General features: G+C 42.6%; 1 protein-coding gene across 1 annotated transcript; it reads left to right on the top strand.

Annotated features, from left to right (window-relative positions):
* Positions 1 to 1761: 1761 nt before the first annotated feature.
* Positions 1762 to 15943, top strand: FGF4 (fibroblast growth factor 4). The gene is made up of 3 exons (XM_033928071.1): positions 1762 to 2068; positions 3369 to 3472; positions 15715 to 15943. Exons 1-3 carry the CDS (start codon positions 1762 to 1764, stop codon positions 15889 to 15891), a joined length of 588 nt encoding a protein of 195 aa, XP_033783962.1. The 3' UTR covers positions 15892 to 15943.
* The last annotated feature ends 7974 nt before the right edge of the window (positions 15944 to 23917 follow it).

Below are 23917 nucleotides of genomic sequence, written 5' to 3'. Positions count from 1 at the left end.
ACTGGAGGATTCAGTGACTTCCAAAGGGTCACAAGAAGTAGCACCGGGATTTGATCTCACAACCTCTGGGTGCAGAGGCAGAGCCCAACCACTGAGCCACAGCATTCTATGTGGCATCCTCAAAGAGTAAGCAAGATTCTGGAACCCCAAATAGTAAGAGAAAGGGGACCTGTATACTGCCTTTTTGTGGCTTTGGCATTCAAAGTGGTGAGCACTGGAGGATTCAGTGACTTCCAAAGGGTCACAAGAAGTAGCACCAGGATTTGATCTCACCACCTCTGGGTGCAGAGGCAACAGCTCAACCAGTGAGCCACAGTTCTTCCTCAAGTAGAGAGGAGGGAAGGAGGGAAGAAGACCTGAATTGAAGGGAAGGCACTTGTGCCAGGTGATGTTACTTTGCTGCAGAACTGCCCAAGGGAACATTTTCTATCCCAAATTTAACAAAACCCAGTGATTTTCACACCTATGTGTTTTGTCTTCCTCCCCAGGGCGTTTGTGCTTTCTCCTCCCTCCTTTTAACAGCAGGAGGATCTTGTTAACTTGTTAATAAAAAAAAAAAAAATTCAGAGACTAGAGAATCTTGACTCACTTATGCCAACTTTGGTGAATATTAATCCAGAGAAATCACTCTTAATGTCCTTTTTGCTCACTTCATGCTACATGAAATAAAAAAAAAAGAATCAGACTAGGAAGTTGCACATGGCCGTGCAATTCAAGGAGCCACAGAACTATCAGGCCAAATTTGAATTTAGGGAACTGGAGTATGAGCTTCAAGTCTCACAAGTCTGTTGCTATTCAGTAAGACAAGTTTGAATTTCAGCTTCTGTTAAGGTCTGAACAATGCATGATATACTGTAGTTTAAAAATAGAGAAAATAAATTAGCTTCTGCAAGCATGGAACATCCCTGCACGATTTATTCCCAATAAATGTTCTGGCCTTTTAAATTGTTCAATTTGAAAGGGAGATTTCTTTAGCACTGTTAAATGCAGGACAGTTTTGGGGGTTTTTTTTGCTGGAGGGTGGGGGTGATTATGCTTCTTTAATTTTTCTCATGTTTGAGCCTCCCATGCAAAATCTAGCTTGGCTTTTAATGAAGGGAAATTTTTTTTTTTTTTTTTTTTAGGACACAGCAAACTGTAAACGATGTCGCCTGGAAACAGCAAAGGCCCAAATTCCTCAGATTTCCACAAAGTCAGACATTGTGTTGAAAGTGTGCTCTGCATTCTCTGCATTAACATTCGTAAGCCCTGAAAGCTTTATCTAAGCAATTCAGAATGTGACATTTCTTTTAATGCTGGTCTTTCCTGCTAGTTTGGAGAGAGAAAAACAACCCACCCTCGTCAAATTGCCCCTCTCAAGCCATTTGAGCTTGTTTAACATCTAAGGGTGTTAATTTGACTTGTGTTAAAGGGAACTGAATGCAACTTACAGCAGTAGGTGATGATGTAATTGGTACCAACAGATGGATATAAATACCCTGGAGAAGGGTAAAGAGCTATGGCTGAGCTTGCTATAGACGATCAGCACTTCGGAGAAGTCTTCTCCAGCTTATATGAGATCAAGTTCGAAGAAACTTTCCTGGAGTGGATCCCCCCCCCCCTCCCAGTGCACCTCCTCCCCGAAGAAGGACGTCTCCATGCAAGCTCCCAGAGGAAATCACTGCTCTTTTTTGGAACTGAGCACTGGCTTTACTTTGATCTAAGTATAAAGTTGAGCTCCAGTTGTGGTATTTTTAGATCGCCTGCACCACGTGTGGTGCCATGATGATCAGGATGACTATTCAATCAGCCTTCTTGCCAATTTTGCTTCTAGGACTGGTTTTGGGTCTGGCGCGCTGCTTTCCCTTCTCCTCCCAAAGAAACGACACTCTGGAATGGCACTGGGGGACCTTCTTCTCCCGGTCGATGGGGAGAATCCAGGGGGAGAAGAGGGAGAGCGGCCAGGACAGTGACTACCTGCTGGGGATCAAGAGGCAACGACGTCTATATTGCAATGTGGGCATTGGGTTTCATATCCAAGTCTTACCAGATGGCAGAATAAATGGGAGCCACAATGAAAATCGATACAGTAAGTTCATTTTATTCTGACAGTGTTTGGTGAATTGGGGAGGGGGTGAGTTATGGGGCTTCTGTGCTCATCCTGAGCCCCCAATTTGGGACACTAACTTAATGTGACAAAGATGACATTCAACGCAAGTGTCCTAAACTTTCGCAGTCCTTTAAGCAGGCTGAAGAATTTTGTGAAGTCTTGCATCCCTCATCCCATATTGTTGGAATTTTGCTAGGCATCAGATCCATCCAGATTATGTCACTTAAAGGATAACATAGCCCAGTGGGAAACAAGCCCTTTAAATTCAAATAACATTCTACGCTAATGCCAATTGTCTTCTTACAGCAATTGTCAAGCATTTGAAAGTCAGTATGTAAAAGTCTCTGTTTGATAGGAGAATTGAGGGGAATGTTAAAGAGAAATGTGGCATTTCTGATTTTATCCCTCCTTAAATGCTATCAGTGGCAGAAATGAGGTTTTCTGCACAAATGCATAATCTTTCCCTGATGATTATACATTCTTCCCTTTCAGACTGAAATGATGTTTGGATGTTCACTGCAAGCTAGACAGAGCTCCTATCCTGAAGCAATGAGAAATACACACTTTGCAGTTTCTTTTATTAAGAGGGAAGTCAGTCGCTCCATGCTAGATATACATATGTGTAATTTTCCTGCTGGTGGAAGGAAATCAGGTGTTTGTGCATCCCAACATCTGGATGTGCACTAATTTAGGCTGCTTTTGTGTCAGGTTTTTGGGGTTTTGTTTTGTTTTTTTGCAACTTGGAATTCCATAGGGAGAAAACAAACTTGCAAAAGTAGATCAGGTCTAGCAGAAAAGCAGCTGTTAGTGACTTAACCCCTTGGCCCCCTGTCTCTATCTGATACCCAGCTGAAGCACCAGGATTAGGACTCTGACTCAATGATGACAAATACTTACAATTTCACAAACTTCACGTTGCCCTTTTTAACAGCAGCAATAAATCATAAGTGGGGGAGGAGGGGGGGGAAGAGGTCAACCAGGATAAGATGCTTTCTTACAGATTTGTAAATATAAGTGAGCAAGCAGGGAATAAAATGATCTTCCCTTTCCCACCCTATGTCCAAGCTTTTCACTTTTTCCTAGCAAACTGATAGCTTGGATCTGCTTGACAGGTTAAAATGGTGACTGCAACTGGCTAGACTGAGAAATGCTGAGGAGTGGCAACTGATATAAGATTTTGCTTCCTTCAAGAAATCAGAAAAAAAATCTACCAGAATGCTGTTCCAGTGGGCTGACGACGGCATTGCAGCCAATAAAATCTATCCTTTCCTTCCTCCAGGTCTGCTAGAAATCTCCCCAGTGGACAGAGGCGTGGTGAGCATATTTGGAGTGCGAAGTGCTCTCTTCTTAGCCATGAATACCAAAGGCAAGCTGTACGGCTCTGTAAGTACCAAAAGGAGCTGCTGCTCTGGTCCTTGGCGTCAATGGAAACAAACCAGCCTGTTCCAGAGGCACTGTCACTCCAAGTCACCGTGTGCTCTCTCTGTTGTTAGTCTACAGGAATGATCAAATATGAGAGGTGGGTGGGTGGTTTCAGATCAGCTACTCTGTGCCTTTGATGCGCCATCCTTTGCATTTCCAACCAGAGCATGTACATACTGGGTTCAAGAACAGATTGTGGACCACCCATATGGTTTAGCAGGTCCATATGAACCGCAAATCCTTTTGTGTACTGAGGTAACAGGTAATTCCCCCAAAATACACCCTATTCTCTGTTTTCCACTTTCTCAAGGGGATCCAAATTGACCCATAAAGACTCATAAGTAGGGCATTTAGTTTGGAAATGGATCATCCAACTCAAGATGTTTTAAAATAGGGCAACTGAACACTGACACTCCCCTTTTACAAAAGCTTATAGTGCCGGCCGCAGCGGTAACAGCTCCTCCACTCATAGGAACTCTATGGGCGTCAGAGACGTTACCACCCCGGCTGTAAAACACATGTAAGAACACGCATGTGCATTTTCTCATACATGTGGTAGAGGCCGCCATTTTACAAAAAAACGCATGCAGAAGAAAAGCGGTATCACTCAGTGGCTTGTACGTGCAGGCGTCAATTTTCACCACCTACACGTGCAAGTTTTTGATGGTTACACAAAAGTGACAGATTTCAAAAAACTGCCTGGAGAAGAGCCACCGGTTTAACGTTTTTTGGGGATCGTTTTACAACCAGAAAGCTAAGTACGATTGCACCTCTACGAAACCTAAAATGACTAAATGACTAAAATGAACAGTCTTGGGGGAAATACGAAATAAAAATAACCCCATACGTGAATTCCATGCTAAATAGGACATGCACGTTTAATATCTTTGGTTTACCCAGAACCCCATAAGCACATAAGCATTGCCTCTGCCGGGTCAGACCAGGGGTCCATCGTGTCCAGCAGTCCACAGGTCATTGGACCTTACCTAAGTCTTTCATCCCCTATTCATTTAATACCTGTACCTATACCCTTCAATCCCCTTCAACCCCCTGCCCCTTTGAATCTGTGCATCCCAGGGCATGTACACAAGTGAACAGAGACCCTAAAATCAGCATTTAGGCGTGTCCATGCTGAACAAATGCTCTAAAATAGCCCCCAACACAAGATTGTTGCAGTTGTGCAGGTAGGAAGAACCGACATTTCAGCCATCAGGCTGCCGCTTTCCTCAGGCTGAAACATCAGTTCTACCTACTCAGACACAAAAGCATTATAACATTCTTAGTCTTGTTAACCATCCCTTTTTTAATAATTCCTACCATCTTGTTTGCTTTTTTGGGCTTGTTTGGCACATTGGGCAAAAGGTTTCATCGTATTGTCTACAATGGCACCCAGATCCTTTTCTTGGGTGCAAACTCCCAAGGTGGACCCTAACATCCAGTAACCATGATTTGGGTTATTCTTCACAATGTGCATCACTTTGTATTTGTTCACATTAAATTTTATCTGCCACTAGGACGTCCTGTCTTCCAATTTCCTAAGGTTTGCCTGCAGTTTTTCACCATCCGCTTGCGTTTTGACGACTTTGAACACTTTAGTGTCATCTGCAAATGTAATCATCTCACTCGTCGTTCCAATTTTCAGATCATTTATAAATAAGTTAAATAGTATCGGTCCCAGTACAGATCCCTGCGGCACTCCACTGTTTACTCTCCTCCATTGAGAAAAATGACCATTTAACCCTACCCTCTGTTTTCTATCCAATAACCAATTCCTAATCCACAACTGAACTTTGCCACCTATCCTATGACTCTTTAATTTTCTCAGGAGCCTCTCATGAGGAACTTTATAAAAAGCTTTCTGAAAATCTAGATACACTAAATCAACCGGCTCACCTTTATCCACACCTTCAAAGAAGTCAAGCAAATTGGTGAGGCAAGATCTCCCTCGGCTGAAACCACGCTGACTCTGTCTCATTAAATTATGTTTGTCTACGTGTTCCACAATGTTATTTTTTATTATTGTTTCCACCATTTTGCCCAGCACTGAAATCAGGCTTACCGGTCTGTAATTTCCCAAATCTCCCCTTAAACCCTTTTTAAAAATTGGCGTAACATTGGCCACTCTCCAATCTTCAGATACTACAGACAATTTTAGCGACAGGTTACAGATCACTAACAGCAGGTCAGCAATTTCATGTTTGAGTTCTTATAGTACTCTGGGATGTATACCATCCAGTCCAGGTGATTTATCACTATTTAACTTGTCGATTTGGCTTAGTACAGCTTCCATGGGAATTCTATGAGCGTCAGACCATTTACCTCGCCGGCCTGTGGTAGAAACCTCTACTGCAGCTTTGTAAAAGCCAGTGTTAATGTAGTTTGTGATTAGCTTTCGAAGGTAACCTTTCAAAAGGGTTACCTTCTAAAGCTAATCATAAACTACATTAAGTTGTTGTTGGATGCCATCGACTCGTGCTCGAGTCCTAGGGACTTGAGGAACTGCGGATCTAAAACAAAATCGGTTTTGTGTTGTTTTCGATGGGTCCAGCCATCTGACCTGGGTTTGATGGACCTTAGGTCTGTCCCAGTATTGCAGCTCGTATGTTCTTGTGTGAGTCAAGTATAGGACAATCAAGCCATTGTGACATCACTGATGAGGTTGGCTCTTAGGCATTGGTGGAATGAGGCATTATGACATCACAATCTCAGCTCCGGAATGTTGCTACTCTTTGGGTTTCTGCCAGGTACTTGGGACCTGGGTTGGCCACTGTTGGAACCAGGATACTGGGCTTGATGGACCTTCGGTCTGTCCTTCTTACTGTCATTAATTTTCTTCCAACCAGCTAAGTATTTATTAAAGGCATCTTGATAATAAAAACATCCACTCACCTATTCTCTAAATGCAGTGTCTCTCAAAGTGTGTGCCCCAAAGAGATGCCATAATTTTACTTTATTTTTAAAATTCCCTTCATAAATATACACTAGAACAGTGTTTTTCAACCTTTTTTGGGCAAAGGCACACTTGTTTCATGAAAAAAATCACGAGGCACACCACCATAAGAAAATGTTAAAAAATTTAACTCTCTGCCTATATTGACTATATATAAAGTAATTCTCTTGAATAGGAATCAAATAAACACAAAGAAAGTATTTTATAATTACTTTATTATGAAATAAAAATTATAAAATACTTTATTCAGTGCGAAACCTGGGCCTGTTTGGCTGAACACAAAGCTGATATTCTGGCTGGAATCGAAGAAAGACACACACGTAGCTCTTCGTCAACAGCTCTCAGTCTCTCTCTGTATTTGGTTTTTATAGCATACAAAAATAGACAAATATACCCTCCATCCTTTTTATTAAACCACAATAGCAGTTTTTAGCGCAGGGAGCTGCGCTGAATGTCCAGCGCTGCTCTTGACGCTCATAGGCTCCCTGCGCTAAAAACCACTATTGCGGTTTAGTAAAAGGTGACCATATTGTAAAATATAGACAGCAGATATAAATTCAGAACTGTGCATAGTAAGTGAAGGGAAGTTTTCATCTCTGGGAATTTACCCAGTTAACTATTAAGTTATTTGGGCAAATTCCTTTGAAAACTGTGGTAATACTGCCTCCACTTTGCTAAATTTAAAATAAAATCATTTTTCCTACCTTGTCTGGTGATTTCTGGTTGCACTTTCTTCTTCTGACTGTGCATCCAATCTTTCTTCCCTTCTATCAGCCTGTATGCTTTCTCTCCTCCACACCTCATTCCCTCCCCCAACTTTTTCTTCCTCTCTCCCTGACCTTTCTTTCTTTTTTCTGTTTCTCTTCTTTCCTTCTGTTTCCCTGCCTGCCCCCTTTCTTTCTTTCTCCCTGCCGTTCCCCAAGCCACTGCCACTGCCGCTGCCATTGGGGAACAGGACCCACCAATGGATAACAGGCCCCAAAGCCGACGCCGACGCATGCTCTCCCTGACGTCAATTCTACAATCGGAGAGGAAGTTCCGCCCAGCCAGGCAGCGATTGGCTGGCCCGAACCAGGCAGCGATTGGCTGGCCCGAACTTCCTCTCCGACTGTAGAATTGACGTCGGGGAGAAGAAGACTTATCGGCTCCATAGATTAGATCGCCAAGACAAAGTGAGTCCTGGGTGATCGACTCACTTTGCCTTGGCGAGCTACTGGCGCCCCTGCCTCGGGCCCCCTGTCAGCTCCGGGCCCTGCGGCACACCAGGCAACATCTCGCGGCACACTAGTGTGCCGCGGAACAGCGGTTGAAAAACACTGCACTAGAATATGTACGTGGCAAATGCAAGAGTCTGTCAATGTTATGAGCGTCTGTGTGCGTAAGGATGCAAACCCCCCCCGACAAGCATCATTCTTTGGTCCTTGAAAACTAATGGCAAGTCATTTAATTTTTATTTTTTTTGCAGTAGTTGTCCTAACTTGAACAACAAAACAATCAAGGCTTTGTTACCATTTGGATCTTCCTAACTTTGCGAACTTGGATTTTCAGCTCTGCCTGAAATTAAATTTTACAAAAAGAGAACGACTGCAGATGGTGGATGATGAAATGCGTGTTTGGTTGTCGATTATCGAGCCGCGTTTGCACTCCGAAACAAGCGCATCCATTGCATTTATTAGCAATTCTAGCCTATCTACTTTAATTTCACCGTTGTTACAATTACCCACACAGAGCAATAAATAACGTTCAAATTTAATTTTTTGTTGGTTTTGCAATTTAATCATTTCAATTATAATGTGCCACAAAAGAAAGCATTTGTAGAACTAAAAAAGTTATTTCTGTGGGGCTCTTCTACTAACTGCATTAAATCAGCTGGCATGAGTTTACTAAGCAGTAGACCATTAGTTCAGACCTCTGCCAACATCTACCATGGTAGCAAAATCTGTACTAGCTCTCTAACGAAAGTAGGGTGTGGTATGGCAATGCAGAGGTGTGCCTGGCTGTGACAGCTGGCATGTGGGTTGGCACTGAATGCTTGTTGTCATAAGTTTCAAGTTTATTTTAGTTTGATGAATCAATCGCTTGTTTAGTTTTACTAAGCGAGATACAACATTAATAAAAAATATAAGCATATATTTAGACATACCATTTAAAATTTAAAATAATGGGTTAGACCAGTGGTTCCCAAACCTGTCCTGGGGGACCCCCAGCCAGTCAGGTTTTCAAGATATCCCTAATGAATATGCATGAGAGAGATTTGCATATAATGGAAGTGACAGGTATGCAAATCTCTCTCATGCATATTCATTAGGGATATCTTGAAAATCTGACTGGCTGGGGGTCCCCCAGGACAGGTTTGGGAACCACTGGGTTAGACCAACAATCAGTGGGGTTAGACTGACTAATCAATACACAAGGTAAAAAGGGACAGAAGAACAATTCAATGCTTTAAAGTACAGAGGAGAACCATAAATGGAAAGAACATTAGGCAGGGAAAAGTGGAAACCTGGAAGGAGACGAATGTAAAATTTGAACGTAATTTAAAGATTAAAAGCATCTTTAAAAAGGAAACTCTTTAAAACGACTCAAATCATTTTCCTCTCTTACATGCTGAGGCAAAGTGTTTCTAAGTTGCTGATAGTATGGATACACTTATTTATTTATTGACATTTCTTATATACCACTTCTATTCAAAGCGGTTTCTCCCTATCTGCCTTGGCGGGCTCAAAATCTAACCACAGTACCTGAGGAAACAGAAAATTAAGTTTCTTCCCCAGGGTCACAAGCAGCAGCTCAGGGATTGAAGCCACAAGTTCATGGTGCTGAGGCAGGAGTTCTAACCACCTCAAGAGAAGGGGATAAGTGCAACTGCATTACCGGCAGTCTGATAGCATGGCCTCGGATGCACTCCCGTTGTTTCTATACATACCCTCTTGTCATTTCCCCCCACCCACCCCCATTCCTCCAGTCAGAGAAGCCCTTCCCCAAGCCCAAGCTCCACTAACATATCACTAGAAACTTTCTTCCCACTCCCCACCACCCCTTGGGCTGTAGTGCACTGGGATGGGTTCAGATCTCCCTCCATTCCCAATCTCAGCTCTGGTGATCAATATGATCACCACAGAAGGAGACAATCTGGCACTGCAAATAATATAGTGCCATGTGGTATTGTGTAGGGTTGCCAGATTTTCCTTTCAGAAAATTCGAACCCCCTAACCCCGCCTCCAGGCCTGCCTAGTTCAGCCCATCCCCACCCAACATAGCTTTTCAAAACCCAGACAAAATGCCAGGTTTTGAAAAGCCGTCCAGACCCCCAGAAATGACCTTAAAAGGAGGACATGTCCGGTGAAATCCAGACGTCTGGTAACCTAGTATTGTGGTGTCGGCTAGGTTTTGCAACTAATGTATGGTAACTGCACAATCTTACTGCACTTTAGTAAAAGACCCCTATATGTCTCTCTCTCTTCCTCTTCACAAAGCAGATACATAACGACCCTCTCAGTAATAGACAGTATAATTTGGTCCTGCTCAGAATCCCTTAACATCCTTCCGTGAGTATTATTCTGGCTTCCCTTAAGGAAATACACAAACCCACAAATAATATCCTTCATAGTATCTCACCAGTTGAAGGGGTGCTCAAAGAGGAATGCCCCTTTGCCGCGCCTCTTTCATAGCACCCTGCTACCTGGGCATCACCGTTTAATATGATCGTGTCAGGCTGATGTCATTTGGGATGAGGCTTCCAATCCAATCCAGCGTCCTAAGAGATAGAAGAAAGTGCAATTCAGTTCAAGCAAACAGGGTGAGAGTAGCAGTTGCAACAAGACAGTGCTTGTGATACAAAGGTTAAACCTGCGAACAACCCTTACCACTTCCATGCCAGCTTCCAGGGCAGTGCTACGCAATATTACCTGTAATGTTCAATTTATCCTGACAATCCCCATGTAAAACCCTAGCTGGACCAAAATCTGATTCGCAGGCCCTTCAGATTACAATTCAAACCTCTCTTACTGACCCACAAATGCACCTATTCAACTGCCCTTCACTATCTCTCTTCTCCCTCCCCCCACCCCGTGAGCTCCGTTCAGCTGGTAAGTCCCTCCTAACTGTGCCCTTTTCTTCAACTGCCAACTCCAGACTCCATCCTTTCTACCTTGCTGCACCTTGTGGCTGGAACAAGCTGCCCGAATCCCTATGGCGGGCTCCGTCTCTGCAGTGTTCAAGGCCCAGTTAAAAGCCCACCTCTTCGAGAGTGCTTTCGACTCCTAACTCCTCTCACCTTGGGTTCTGCATCCCCAACCCTATATGTCATGTCTGTCTGTCCAAGTTAGACTGTAAGCTCTTCTGAACAGGGACTGTCTATAAATGTCAGCCCACCTCTTTGAGAGTGCTTTCGATTCCTAACTCCTCACCTTGGGTTCTGCATCCCCAACCCTATATGTCATGTCTGTCTGTCCGAGTTAGATTCTAAGCTCTTCCAAGCAGGGATCATCTATAAATGTCAAAATATACAGCGCTGCTTACACCTTTCAGTGCTATATAAGTGATAAATGCTCTGATCATCTATCGATTAGTCTCTGAACCAGTTTGATTGGTTTAGCGATGACCTAATTTGCCAACCCAATGGCCCACCAAATGCTTTTCCACGTGTTTGTACATTTGCCGACTCTGCCATGCAAATGACCTCATTAGTATTACAACAAGGTCATTAATATTAAAACTAGTCCACTGATCGATGCCCTAAAATTGCTTCGCCATGCACTATATTTAGCGATGACCTCAAACGACACTAAAAAAAAAAACCAACAGGTGCAGACCTGTTGATAATTTTTTTTTATTTTTAAAAAAATGGGCATAGATGTTGTGCATGTAGGGTGCGGCGGCTGTCACTGGGGTGCGTGGCTAGCGGCGGCTGTCATCAGAGTGGCTGCGGTTGGCAGCGGCTGTCATCAGGGGGGAGGAGGCCCTACGGTTGTTGGTGGGGCCAGCGTGATTTTTTTTTTTTAATGTGGACAGATATTGTGCGTGTGTAACATAAGCAGATCATCTGTGCCCATTTAAAAAAAAAATTGATTTTCTTGCCCCAAAGAGCTGAGCAGCAGAAGGCTGCTTTGGGACTTCCCCTGCCAGCTCTGTGCTTGTGTGAAAGTCACTTTTTCAGTGACTAGTAGGGTCGGATTATAGCCGACCACTGCAAAACTAATTTACTTACAAAATTGGTTGAGCATCGATTGTCACTTTAAAATCGGACATGGAATCAGCCTACAGGAACCTACTCGGTTTTAGCGACAATTTTTAGTGCATTCGGGCACGAGAGACATGATTATCTACAGTCTGGTAGGTAGTATTAGACCCCTAGTATGTGTGAAGTGTTGTATTGTAAATTTATACTGAAATTATGGCAAATCCACGAGTGGCATGGACCACGTCAACCTTGGGGTAGACAATCTTTATTGGTATAAATCAATGCTCAATAATTCACGTTAAAATTCACATAAAAAAGTACAAATAATGGAAAGTCCTGGTTTGGAACCCGACGCAATTTCCTGTTTCTGCAAGATGGGCTTGGATTCGGAAGGAGAGAAGTTGTATCAGAGAAGATAGAACGCTAGAGTGCTGGCGATCTTAGACCTATATACCACACCCCTGAAGCAGGCCCCCGTTCGAAGGCCGAAACATGGACCGAGTCGGGTCATTGATGATATCATTCCAAAGCAAGACTTTCCATTATTTGGACTTTTTTTTAATGTGGATTTATGTGTATTATTATCGTGCATTGATTTATACCAATAAAGATTGTCTACCCCAAGGCTGATGTGGTCTATCCCACTCCCCACTTCTTTTTTTGCTCTGTTTAGCCTATAACCCATTCTGAGCTCTTTGGGGACAACAGGATAGAAAACAAATTTCACCGATGAAGGATCAATCCACACACCGCACTATGACATCATTAATCATGTGACTGATCAGTCATTTCTCCACTGCTCCTTCTTATCATCTCTGTAGGGCAACTTTACACACTCTCAGTATACGCATAAAAGAGAGATCCCGTGCTGTCACTTAACTTTATCGGTTTAACAAGCGCCTCTGAATATACATAATGCCTAGCTCGCACTATGCTTTTAAAGCTAGGCTCCACCTTTTCCCTCCATAATATTAGCTCTTTTTCAAAGGAGAACAATTATCATTTAGGGGTGTAGTTATCAACATGAGCTACTGTTCAGAAGTGTTACTCTACCACTAACTCATGCTATTTTAGCCCTGGTCCAATTTTATGCAACGAGACCTAAGTTACTAATAACTGGGCTTAAAAGTAAAATCGCCCTTCTTAGCTGTAGCCCATGCTGATAACTTTCCCCCTTAATTAAAGAAAAAAGAAATGTCTCTAGACATTGAAACAACTGCTCTATGTATGTAATACAAGTGAGCCTAAGTACTGTATAGGACAATGAAGCCATTGTGACATCACTGATGAGGTTGGCTCTTATTGGTGGAATGAGGCATTATGACATCACAATCTCAGCTCTGATTACCAGAGACAAACGCTCTACACTAAGGGGGGAAGTTACCAATATGGGCAGTGGCACTGCAAGGGTGAGCGGTGCCGGGGTGGTGGTGCCCCTCCCTGCCCCCCCTGCGCACAAATAGCCACCAACATACTGCCCATGTCAGTTTAGGTAATCTCTCCGATGTCACTTCCTAGGCGTGAGTCCCAGCCATGACGTCAGAGAGAACACCAAAGTTAAAAAGGTCCGGGGGTGGGGAGAAGTAGGAAGATGGCACCCGGGGTGAACCATCCCCATCGCCCCCTCCTTACCACGCCACTGAACGTGGGCTACTGTTAAGATACATTATTTTACCACTAACTTGTGCTACTTTAGCACAGATTCCATTTTGTCCACCGAGATCTTTTATTAATAACTGAGGTCAACAGTACAATAACCCACGTTGATAACTTTCCCCCTTAGAGGATTATTTTGTAGGGCTGCCTATCTGTGAAGACCAGAAAAAGACCAAAGCGGATCACTTCTAACTATATCTAACCCACAGTACAATAACTCTGAACCAAAAGGGGGTCTTTATGGATAATCAAAATGGCAAACGTTTGAAATCTTCCCATAAATATATGACATCCTTATGGGAAGCTATGTATGCGAGTCATATACATTGGTTTGTGTTGAAGATTTCAAATGGTTGACATTTTGATTATCCCAAAAGACCCCCTTTTGGTTCAGAGTATCTGTGAAGACCAAGCAGGTGTCTATTGCAAGGGTATTTTGTGAAGACACATAAGAGCTCATCTGTCTTTATGACATGCTAAAGGGGCAGACACTGACGCTTGCATTTTTCTGAATAACACACATAGATCACAGCTTTGTCTGCATTCTGCCTAAACTCTGTCCCTGAACACGCAGTTGTGTAAACACACATACCTTTTTGTCCCTGTGCATATTTATCCTTTATAGAATTGCTCCCTTAGGGGTCCTTTTCTTAAGGTGCGCTAAATTCTAATACACCCATGGGATAAATGGATGCCTTAGCATATAGCGTGCGATAAATTGGTTAGTGAACCTTAATAAAAGGACCCCTTAGTCTTAGTTAGTTAAATGGACAATTTTTTTTTTTAAAGGTTACCCAAAACAATGATTCAATATAAAGAGAATAACGAATTGTCACATATATAACATGCTTAAGAGTTCTATATTGAACCCTTTGTATGGGACATTGCAATAAATTAATTTCTTGTTGTGCACATTATGGCCCTTTTTAACTAAGCCACGGTAGAGGTATCTACTGCGGCCCAGAGCGCTAAATGCTCCGACGCTGCTCTGGTGCTCATAGGAATTCTATGAGTCCGTTGGTGCATTTAACGCTCCGGGCTGCGGTAGAAACCTCTACTACAGCTTAGTACAAGGGGGGTTATTTTTGTCAAGTGTAGGTTTCACACAATATTGCATGCCATTATGCAGAGAGAACATAAGATTTGCCGCTGCTGGATCAGACCCGCGGCGGCCTTTAGGTCAAAGACCAGCGCCCTAACTGAGACTAGCTTTACCAGCGTACGTTCTGTTCCAGCAGGAACTTATCCAATAATCAGCTGTTACCGCCATGGCCAGTGCTAAAAACTGCGCTATAGTTTTGTAAAAAAAAAAAAAAAAAAGCGGGGGTGTTACTGTAGTAACAAATTTTTCTAAATTTCTGGAAAACCATACGTTATTTTTCTTTTTAATGTTGGCGTGCTTTCTGTAATTATCATCTGAAAATTTATAAGAAACACCCATTCTCATTATGGAAACAAAAATCATATTGTCCAGTGTAATTTGTCAGTAATAATGACATGTGAATTAAAGAGAAATAAATGCTCTTTGTTTGACGCATGACTACAGTATTGTGAGACCTTCACCTACTCATACTTCAACCTGGAGCCCAACTGCAGAAATTATTTTGCACAATAATTCTCTAGCACTTTAGATAGGAACGATCCATTGATGGTAAATGCATTGCATAGTTTATAAATGCATTGCGTTTAGTTATAGTAGGAGAGCCTATTCCATAGGGACAGTGTGGTGCAGTGGGTAAAGCTACAGCCTCAGCACCCTGGGGTTGTGGGTTCAAACCCACGCTGCTCCTTGTGACCCCGGGCAAGTCACTTAATCCCTCCATTGCTCCAGGTACATTAGATAGATTGTTTGCCCGCCGGGCCAGACAGGGAACAATGCTTAAATACCTGAATTAATTCATGTAAACCGTTCTAAGCTCCCCTGAATGAATAAATCGTGTCACAAGTTTCTGCCTCTGGTAACCAGAGCTGATATTGTGATGTCATAATGCTTCATTCCACCAGTGCCTAAGAGCCAACCTCATTAGTGATGTCACAATAGCTTTATTGTCCTACACTTGGCTCACTTTTACTACATTTTGATTTCTAGAGTGGTGCAGTGGTTAAAGCTGGAGCCTCAGCACCCTGAGTTTGTGGGTTCAACCCACGATGCTCCTTGTGACCCCGGACAAGTCGCTTAATCCCCCCATTGCCCCTGGTACATTAGATAGATTGTGACCCCACTGCGACAGACAGGGGAAAATGCTTGAGTACCTGAATAATTTCATGTAAACTGTTCTGAGCTCCCCTGGAAGAACGGTATAGAAAACTGAATAAATAAATCATTTGAAAATCCCCCATTTCAACAGATTTACATTCCACAGTGAAGGCTAAGCACCAAGGTAAAGTCATTTTTTTTTTTTTTTTTAATTCCAGAAACACTTCAGCCTGGAGTGTACATTCAAGGAGGTGCTGCTACCAAACAACTACAATGCTTACGAATCGGATGTATATCCAGGAATGTTCGTAGCGCTCAGCAAAACTGGAAAACCGAGAAAAGGGAATAAAGTTTCCCCCACCATGACGGTGACACATTTCCTGCCACGAATCTGAGAGCACTCATCCCGTTGACCTTAGCAAAGGGAAATCTTTGTGCACTTTTCTTATGTAGTTTTATGCAAGAATATGTGTAAAATATTTAATTATTTAAATCTGTATATATTGCTAAGAAAAATGATAATTTATAGCTTTGATTTTTTTTTTTTTTTTTTTTAATTTCTCAAGGATGTATTTGATTTACTGGTGCAAAGTTAGAGAGTTTCTGAATTGCCATTTATTTTTTAAAAAATGTAGGCTCCCTTTTATCAAGCCGCATTAGGGTTTTTTAATCACCAGCCGTTGTAGTAAAAGCTACGACGCGCATAGGAATTCTGTGAGCGTCAGATCTTTTACCGCAGTAGATGTCGTGAAACGAAAACCAAGAAAAAATACTGCAGAAACGATGTGCTTGATGCCAAGTCTTTATTGTAAACTTTCTTTAAATGTGGTCCACCTTTGTATTGGAGGAACAGGGACCTGACACGGTCCGTGTTTCGAACAACACATCTTCCTCAGGGGGTCCAAGGTATCCTCCTAGGGCCACCAAAAACTATCAATAAGCCAAGCTGTAGAAATGTAGGTAGCCTAGAACCACAGTAGAAATACATGTTTCTAGGCTACCTACGTTTCTCCAGTTTGGCTTATCAATAGTTTTTTGTGGCCCTAGGAGGATATCTTGGATCCCTGAGGAAGATGTGTTGTTCGAAACACGGACCGTGTCGGGTCCCTGTTCCTCCAATACAGAGATGGACCACATTTAAAGAAAGTTTATTGTTTCACAGTGATAAAAAGGGGGCCTTAAAGTTATGACAGGTGTGCTGCTATAACGTGTTACAACAAGTGAAATCGGACTGTCAAATCTAATTTGCATTCTTAACTATAGTGCACGGTATTTGTCAGTTCTCTTGTAGTTGTTCGAAAAAAACAGATAAGGTCTTAGTCTTTGAAAATAAGCTGTGGAAACTTGTACAATGTCTGACCTCCGAAACAGCAGTCTTGAAGCTGTAGCCCACTAATCTGTTTTTAGACCGGCCAGTGCTGAACTTTGAACTTTTCCGCAGTCAATCTTTGTTGAAATCATAGAGCACTGGAATCCTTTTAAAGCTATATAAACTTCAGTGTTTCTCTTTATAGATCAGTAAGAGCATAATTGACTTTACATCACTTTAAAACACACACACACACAAATATATTAGTTGGTGCTATAATAGACCAGAATCAATTTGAACTCTTCTAAGGAAGGCCTGGGTCAATGTGTTACTTGATGTGTGTTCATTCTGCACAAGTTCTATCTGACAAATTATAAGTAACATGTTTATGATCAGTGAAATAGTTCTAACACATTTGTAAACCTGATTTATTACAGAAGTGGAAGGTATCTCTCTTCTTGAGGCCCTCAACCCTTGATCAGCTGGTTGGATTTCAAGTGACTGATCACATTTCCGTAAAAGTTAACGCAGTGCGTTGGAAGGAGACCCACGCGTCATTCCCTTCAAAGCTATTTCATTTCTACCTCACTCCTTGCAAAACCTGCTGTTAACTAAACATTAGTCTCTTTAATGGTATAATTCCAGGGTTAAGGGTTTTCTGCAGAAGCCCATGAACTCAAGACAAAGTCCAAAGTACCTCATTGAGCCCTGACACACATGAGCTATCTTTACCCCAGTGATTTACTCTCAGCAAGAATTATCATGGTGAAAATATTTGCAGACAGCTGTTAAAGAGAGCTCTCTGTGGTATCCAGTAACTCTATATTTTCTTTATACATTTTCCAAATGTACCTCTTGTCTCTAAAGCTAAATGATAACGCAAGTTATATGGGGAGGACCTGAGTCAATAGGGCAAATATTTTGCAAAGATGAGCACACTTAGGTTTTCACAAGGCTGCCTGTACTTGTAACAGAGAATGCCGACATGCCTGCCCCAACACTTAATCCTTTTCTGGGGCGTTCAAAAATCACCCCGCCCTTCCTTCAGGACTCCAAGTATTTCGTTGGTCAGTGTCGGGTCCCAAGTTGGGAGTGAGTTTGGCTCCGCACACCCATTTTGAAACATTCCTTTGGAACATTTTTTACTCTGCTCTTCATAGCCTTCTCCTGATATGCTGAACCATTGCGTTGGTCCACAAAATTCAGGTTGCATTAGCAGACTTTGGGAAACTAGGGGAAGGGGACGAACCACAGTACACTGTTCTGGTTTGTAAGATATACCTCATGAATATTCATCATGCATGGTTTAAAAAGATTTCCCTCTGTTGGCTGTCAAGAAGGTTAAATCTGTTTTCTGAGAGTTGCATTGAAGCATTTTTGGTTTGACTGCAATGGGACCCCTCCCTCCAAATAAAATAATTCCAAACCTCCAAGATGACAAAAGTTACGTGGACTGCATAGTGAAGGAATTAAGCTCCATAAGACGCTTTCTCCACATTCTCCTTCCAACTAGAGAATGACACGAGGACAAATTTGTCCCCGTCCCCCACGAGCTTTGTCACTGTCCCTGCCACATTCCTAAAAGCGCTGCCTTAACTGCACAAGCCTCGGATACTTAGGATTTTAAAGTGCTTGAGGCTTGTGCAGATGAGGACGGAGCTTGCAGGGATGGGGCAGGGACAGGAAAAGAACTTGAGGGGGACGGGAAAATGAGTTCCTGTGGGGACGGAGGAAAATTTGCTCCCATTGTCATTCTCTACTTCCAGCTCCTTTCCTTTCACCCCTCCCACTGATATCATCTGGTATTTGAGTTTTCAGCATGTCTCTGAATTTGTCTGTAGTTTTATACAGATGCTGTTATATTGTGGTGTATGTGCTGTGCACATTTAAAGTTGCCTAATAAATGATAAATGTTTACACAGAAAATTGCAATTGATTTCAATAAAATCTGGGCATTCGATTTCTGCAGTTGTGCTATCAACTTTCCCAAATGGCTTTGGGCATTACCACTGCTCTCCCCTGATTCTGAGACCATGGCAAGGGTCACGACATTTAACCCTTGCCATTGCATCATCCCCAGAGGACTGCAGCTGGACAGGGGAAGGTCCGAAACCTAGCAGTTGGCCAGCAGGTCACAGATACATATTTGCATGTACCTTGATTCATTCCCTGGACTACTGCAACTCAGAAGGCGATCAGACGTCTACAAATCATTCAGAACGCCACAATAAAAATGATTGAAAATGCAAAAAAAAAAAAAATTACGATCAGGTCACACCACTTTTAATAAAAGCACACTGGCTTCCCAGACCACACAGAATAACTTTCAAAGCGATTCACAACAATCAACCAGATTTCCTTATACTCCGTCCAGAATACTCAGAGCCCAATCACAAAATCCACTTGTCGTCCCATCCCTCCACATCGGATTTTGCAGTTACTGCACCGACCCTTTGGAATTCATCAGGCATCGAAAACTCTCTAGCAAAATTTAAAGGTAAACTTAAAGATGCCTTTAATCTTTAATTCGCTCTTGTCTTAGCATTTGGACTCCTTCCTGCTTTGACTCCCATTGTATTTTCCCTTTCTAGAATCACTTTACTATTTTAAGATGGATTTCCTACCTCCAACCCTTTTATTCCAGAGTCTTGTTAGTCTTTGTTTGTCATCCTTTTTTCTTTTTATGATTTTCTTGTATAAATTATTGTAGAATGTTAAACCGCTTAGAAGTTCGATACACGGTATATCAAATTTTTAATACACTTGAAATCTTTACTCTCCCCCTCCCCCCATACACTAATCTGATGGTGGAACTGATATTTGTGGTATGAATTGTGTTGCAGTTTGGACCCGGGCAACAGGAGGTGGTGACTGCAGCCTCTGTGGCACGGCTGTTCTTCTCCTACATCAGATAGGTGGAGAAGATGGTAAGACAAGGGGAACTGGCAGGGAAGAGGGGTAGGTGGGGTGAAGGAGGGTATAGAGAGGACAGCCTATGTTTGATGGGGCTGGAATGTGTGTGTGAGGGGGGTGAGAGACAGAAAAATTATAATCAGGTGGGAAGGAAGAATGGAAAAGGTTACACAATGGCATAGCAAGGGTGAGCAGCGCCTGGGGGGTGGCACCCCTCCCCCGCCCCTCACATGCCCCACTTCCCTTTCCCCGTATCTTTTTCAATTCTCCGGCATGAGCAGTTGCATGCCCATGTCAGTGTCAGCTCACCCTTCTCTCTGACATCACTTCCTAGATGCAGGTCCAGGAAGTGATGTCAGAGAGAGTGCCAACGCCGCCGCGGGCAGCAACCTCATGCCAGGGAAGTAAAAAAAGGTACGGAGAAAGGCAAGGGGCGCGCGTGGGGGGTCAGAGAAGAGGAGTTTCATCAAGAATGTGCATGCACTGCGACTCCGGCCATGCGCCACTCTGCCCACGTGCGCACCTATACACGCATCAAGTACAAATAGATGCACTGTTTTGCCAACACATGTACCATAGGAGCAATTTCATAAAAGGACAACACAAAACAGAGTTGGCATGACGACAAGTCGAAAAAGCAAGATCTTTCTTAATTGACCCGACACGGCCGTGTTTCAGCATCAGGGGCCACTGGCTGGCTGAGAACAAATAGTACGCCCACACCAGAAAAATCCTTTGAGAAGCTTTATCTATTTGATTTTAAAAATGTCTTTTCTGCCTACAGCCTAGGCGGATTGCAATAAAACATTTCACATCATCTTCACAACAAAACAAAGGGCAACAAGTAACATTACGATATCATTCCCTCTTTGAAAATGTCAAATATAAACTCTCACAAAGACATTTCAATTAAAAAGGAATATTTCACAACATTTCGCTCTAGGACCAAAAAGCTCGTACAAATAAGTAAGTTTTCAATTCCTTTGTAAAGGATTTTAACTGCCTACAGAATCTCAAACGACGTGGCAACTGGTTCCACAATCGTGGACCTGCAACTGAATTGCTGTTGTCTGTATTCTTGCTTATACAATTCCAGTACAGCTTCCATGAGAAAACAAATATTTGGCTACTTTCTAAAAATTAAAGTGCAGCCCACAGACATTGTGCTCAGGAACAAAGTAAAAGAAAAGCCATTTTTATGCTGGAAAAGTTTATGAAATGACCCTCTAAATTATGCTTGATTTACATGGCTAAGTACAACAGCAATAGAATATATATATATTTTTTTTAGTTCAAGTAGTTTTTATTGGTTTTATAAACAAGAGAAATACAGAAATAGAAGAGAAACTTCCGATAAAGCTACGGAAGTAAATCAGAGAGAAAGACACCATCAAGTATATCATATTGCATAATAACATAAATCAGCAAAAAGAAAAACAACCGAAATACACTACAGCAATCATGTGTTAATAGAATATATTTTTAACGTAAGGTTCCATGGCCAGGATGGAAGGCCCTGCCTCCTCCTATCCAGAGGCAGACTGACCGTAATCTGGGCTTCGGGAAAATTAAGGTCATGGGCACCTAACCCCCCTCTGACATATTACTCACTACCACCGGTTACGGAAGAGAGCACTCCCCTATTGACTACTGCTATCAATATAAAATGTTTAAGAACATAAGAACGTATATTATGTTATATATTATCTTATACAACTAATATTTTAAAGGATATTGGCCCAGAATAATAATTTAAAAAATACCACCTGATGCCAGCCCCATAAGGAGCTCTAATATGGGCCCCATAGTGTTTTACAAAATGACCTTACACCTCCAGCCCACCTTTAAGCTGCTGAAGGTCTGATTTGTACTTCAGAGGTCAAGTGATTAGCGACCAGTGTGTGTAATGCTTATGTTAATTGTTCAAACACCACTAAATCACTTTCATTAACCTGCAAGAGACAGTGTGAATGGTGGTAGCAAAGAGTCAACATGCCATGGGGTGAGATGGCAAAAGACTACAGCTGGGCCATATAGAATTAGGCTAATTTACTCAGGATTGCCAAATTTCTTCCCTCATGGTATTGGTCTACAACAGCCTAATCTCATTAGATCTCGGACGCTCAGCAGAGTGAGGCCTGGCTAGAACCTGGAGGGGAGACCACCAGAGAAGGTTACAGAAGACAGTGGCACACTCTTTTATCTGGTTTCATTTTGGGGATTTCCATCATTTTTAATGTAACTTTTTTTTTCTTCTTTGGTTTGAGTGCAGATAAGCATAACAAAAAATGAATTTGTTGTTTTTATTTCATTTTCGAAAATTCACAAGCCTGCTCCATTGCATTTTCATTTTATTTCAAAACAAATGCGCATTCTTACTCTTGGCCAGTGACTGGTAGGCATTCAAACCTGCGATGCATATAACAGACAATCCCCTGAATGTGTTCCCTTCCCCTCCCCTGCTCCCACCTAGGGTTACCAGATTTTCCATTTGGAAAATCTGGACTCCTAGACCCGCCCCCAGGCCCGCCCAATTCCACTCATCCCTGCCCTAGCCACGCCACGCCCCCCCCCCCCTCCACAGCCTGCTCTCATCGGGCAAGAGGGCAACCACACATGTGCGGATGCCCTCCTGCCCAATGGCGATTTCTTAGAAGCTTTTCAAAACCTGGACAAAAGTGCCGGGTTTTGAAAAGCCATCCAGACCACCGGACATGTCCTTAAAAGGAGGACTTGTCTGAGGAAATCTGGACTCCCACCATTCCTGAACCGTGCCCTTCCAAGTGCTAACAGAGAGCAGTAGCAATGGAACCCACATGTTCCAAATTGGTGAGCACAGAGCATGCTCACAAGCCCTGCAGTGGCCACACCCCCTTTCCTCATCAATGCTTCCTGCTTGCAAAGGAAATCTTGAGAGGGCAGGATAACTTTGGGTTTTCTGAGTGTGCAAGTTTCCAAGTTCCAAGTTTGATTAAAAATTTGATAATCTGCTTATCAGTTTTCTAAGCGGCGTATAGTGCTAAAAGTTGGGGATACATTGTCCAGGACACAGAGGCTTACAGGAAACGTTAGGAGAGAGGGAAGAACTGCATCGTAGATAGGATAGGGAGACAGACTTGGGTCAAAACAGAAGGAGCGGGGCCCATCTGTTAAAGAAATTAATAGGCAAAGTGTATAAAGCAAAGGCGCCATTAAATTAAAAAGTTTTTAATTTAGATTTAAATTGATCTAATACCATTTCCTCACGTAGTTGGGTAGCATGGAGGATGTAACTGAGAAAATGGTTGAATGTGTCGTGCTAAGACGTCTCATTGAGGGAATAGATAGCAGATGTTGATTGTTTGAGCGAAGGGTTCTTGCTTGGGCGTATGGAATTAGGAGTCTGTCAATGAATTCAGGGAAGTTTGTAGATTGTGCTTTGAAAGACAATAAAAGTTTAAGGCTCTGCATTCATTTATTTAAAAGATTTATCAACCGTCTATTCGTAGGTGGCATTACAGAAGTAACATACACAGAATAAAACAGGCGAGACTTATACAGACATCTTGAATTCCAAAGGAATAATTACGTTTTAGGGAGCCGTAATTAGACCGATCCCTACAGTCCCATTCATCCTGCAGCCAGTATTAATCAGCACATCATTTATTGAAAAGCTTCTAAAAACAGGGCAGTTTTAAGTATTTTTTTTAACTTCTGAACATCAGATAATGCCCTTAGCGGTCCAGTGCCCAAATGCTACACAAAGAGATGAGGTGAGCATGCAGAAAGACCTGAAACCCAGGCATTTTTGCTCCTCTGCAACCACTTTCTTCTGAAGCCAGGGATTACGTTTTAATCCCAACCTTGCAGGCTTCTTCTGCTACTGTGACTTGGTCTCTCCTCAGATTTCAGCAGCTTTCTTCATGCCTACCTCCCCAAGGCCTTTCTGCTGCCAGGCCCTCAGAATTCCCTTCCTAGGGTTACCATATTTAAAACGGTAAAATCCCTAATGCATTCTGCCTCAAATCTTGCCCTGTTCTGCCCCCAGCCCCACACAGCCTCATCTCTTCTTTCCTGCCGGGTCTTCTGGAGAGCCTCCGAGCATACGCGGATGCGTGTGATGTCATCCGTGCATGCTCAGGTGGGCGTGGTTAATGCCGGAAGTGACATTTGGTGGCCTAAAGAGCCAACATTGGTGCGATTCATCACAAAGATAGATG

The sequence above is a fragment of the Geotrypetes seraphini genome, chromosome 19 (assembly GCF_902459505.1).
Source record: "Geotrypetes seraphini chromosome 19, aGeoSer1.1, whole genome shotgun sequence".
NCBI lineage: Eukaryota > Metazoa > Chordata > Amphibia > Gymnophiona > Dermophiidae > Geotrypetes > Geotrypetes seraphini.
The sequence above is the reverse complement of the archived record's forward strand: the minus strand, read 5'-3'. Positions and strand labels throughout refer to the sequence as shown.

Coding starts and splice junctions, on each gene's coding strand:
- FGF4 (XM_033928071.1), top strand. CDS start 1,762: ATGATGATCAGGATGACTATTCAATCAGCCTTCTTGCCAATTTTGCTT. Junction 2,069..3,368: donor CCACAATGAAAATCGATACA/GTAAGTTCATTT, acceptor TCCTTCCTCCAG/GTCTGCTAGAAATCTCCCCA. Junction 3,473..15,714: donor AAGGCAAGCTGTACGGCTCT/GTAAGTACCAAA, acceptor TTTTAATTCCAG/AAACACTTCAGCCTGGAGTG.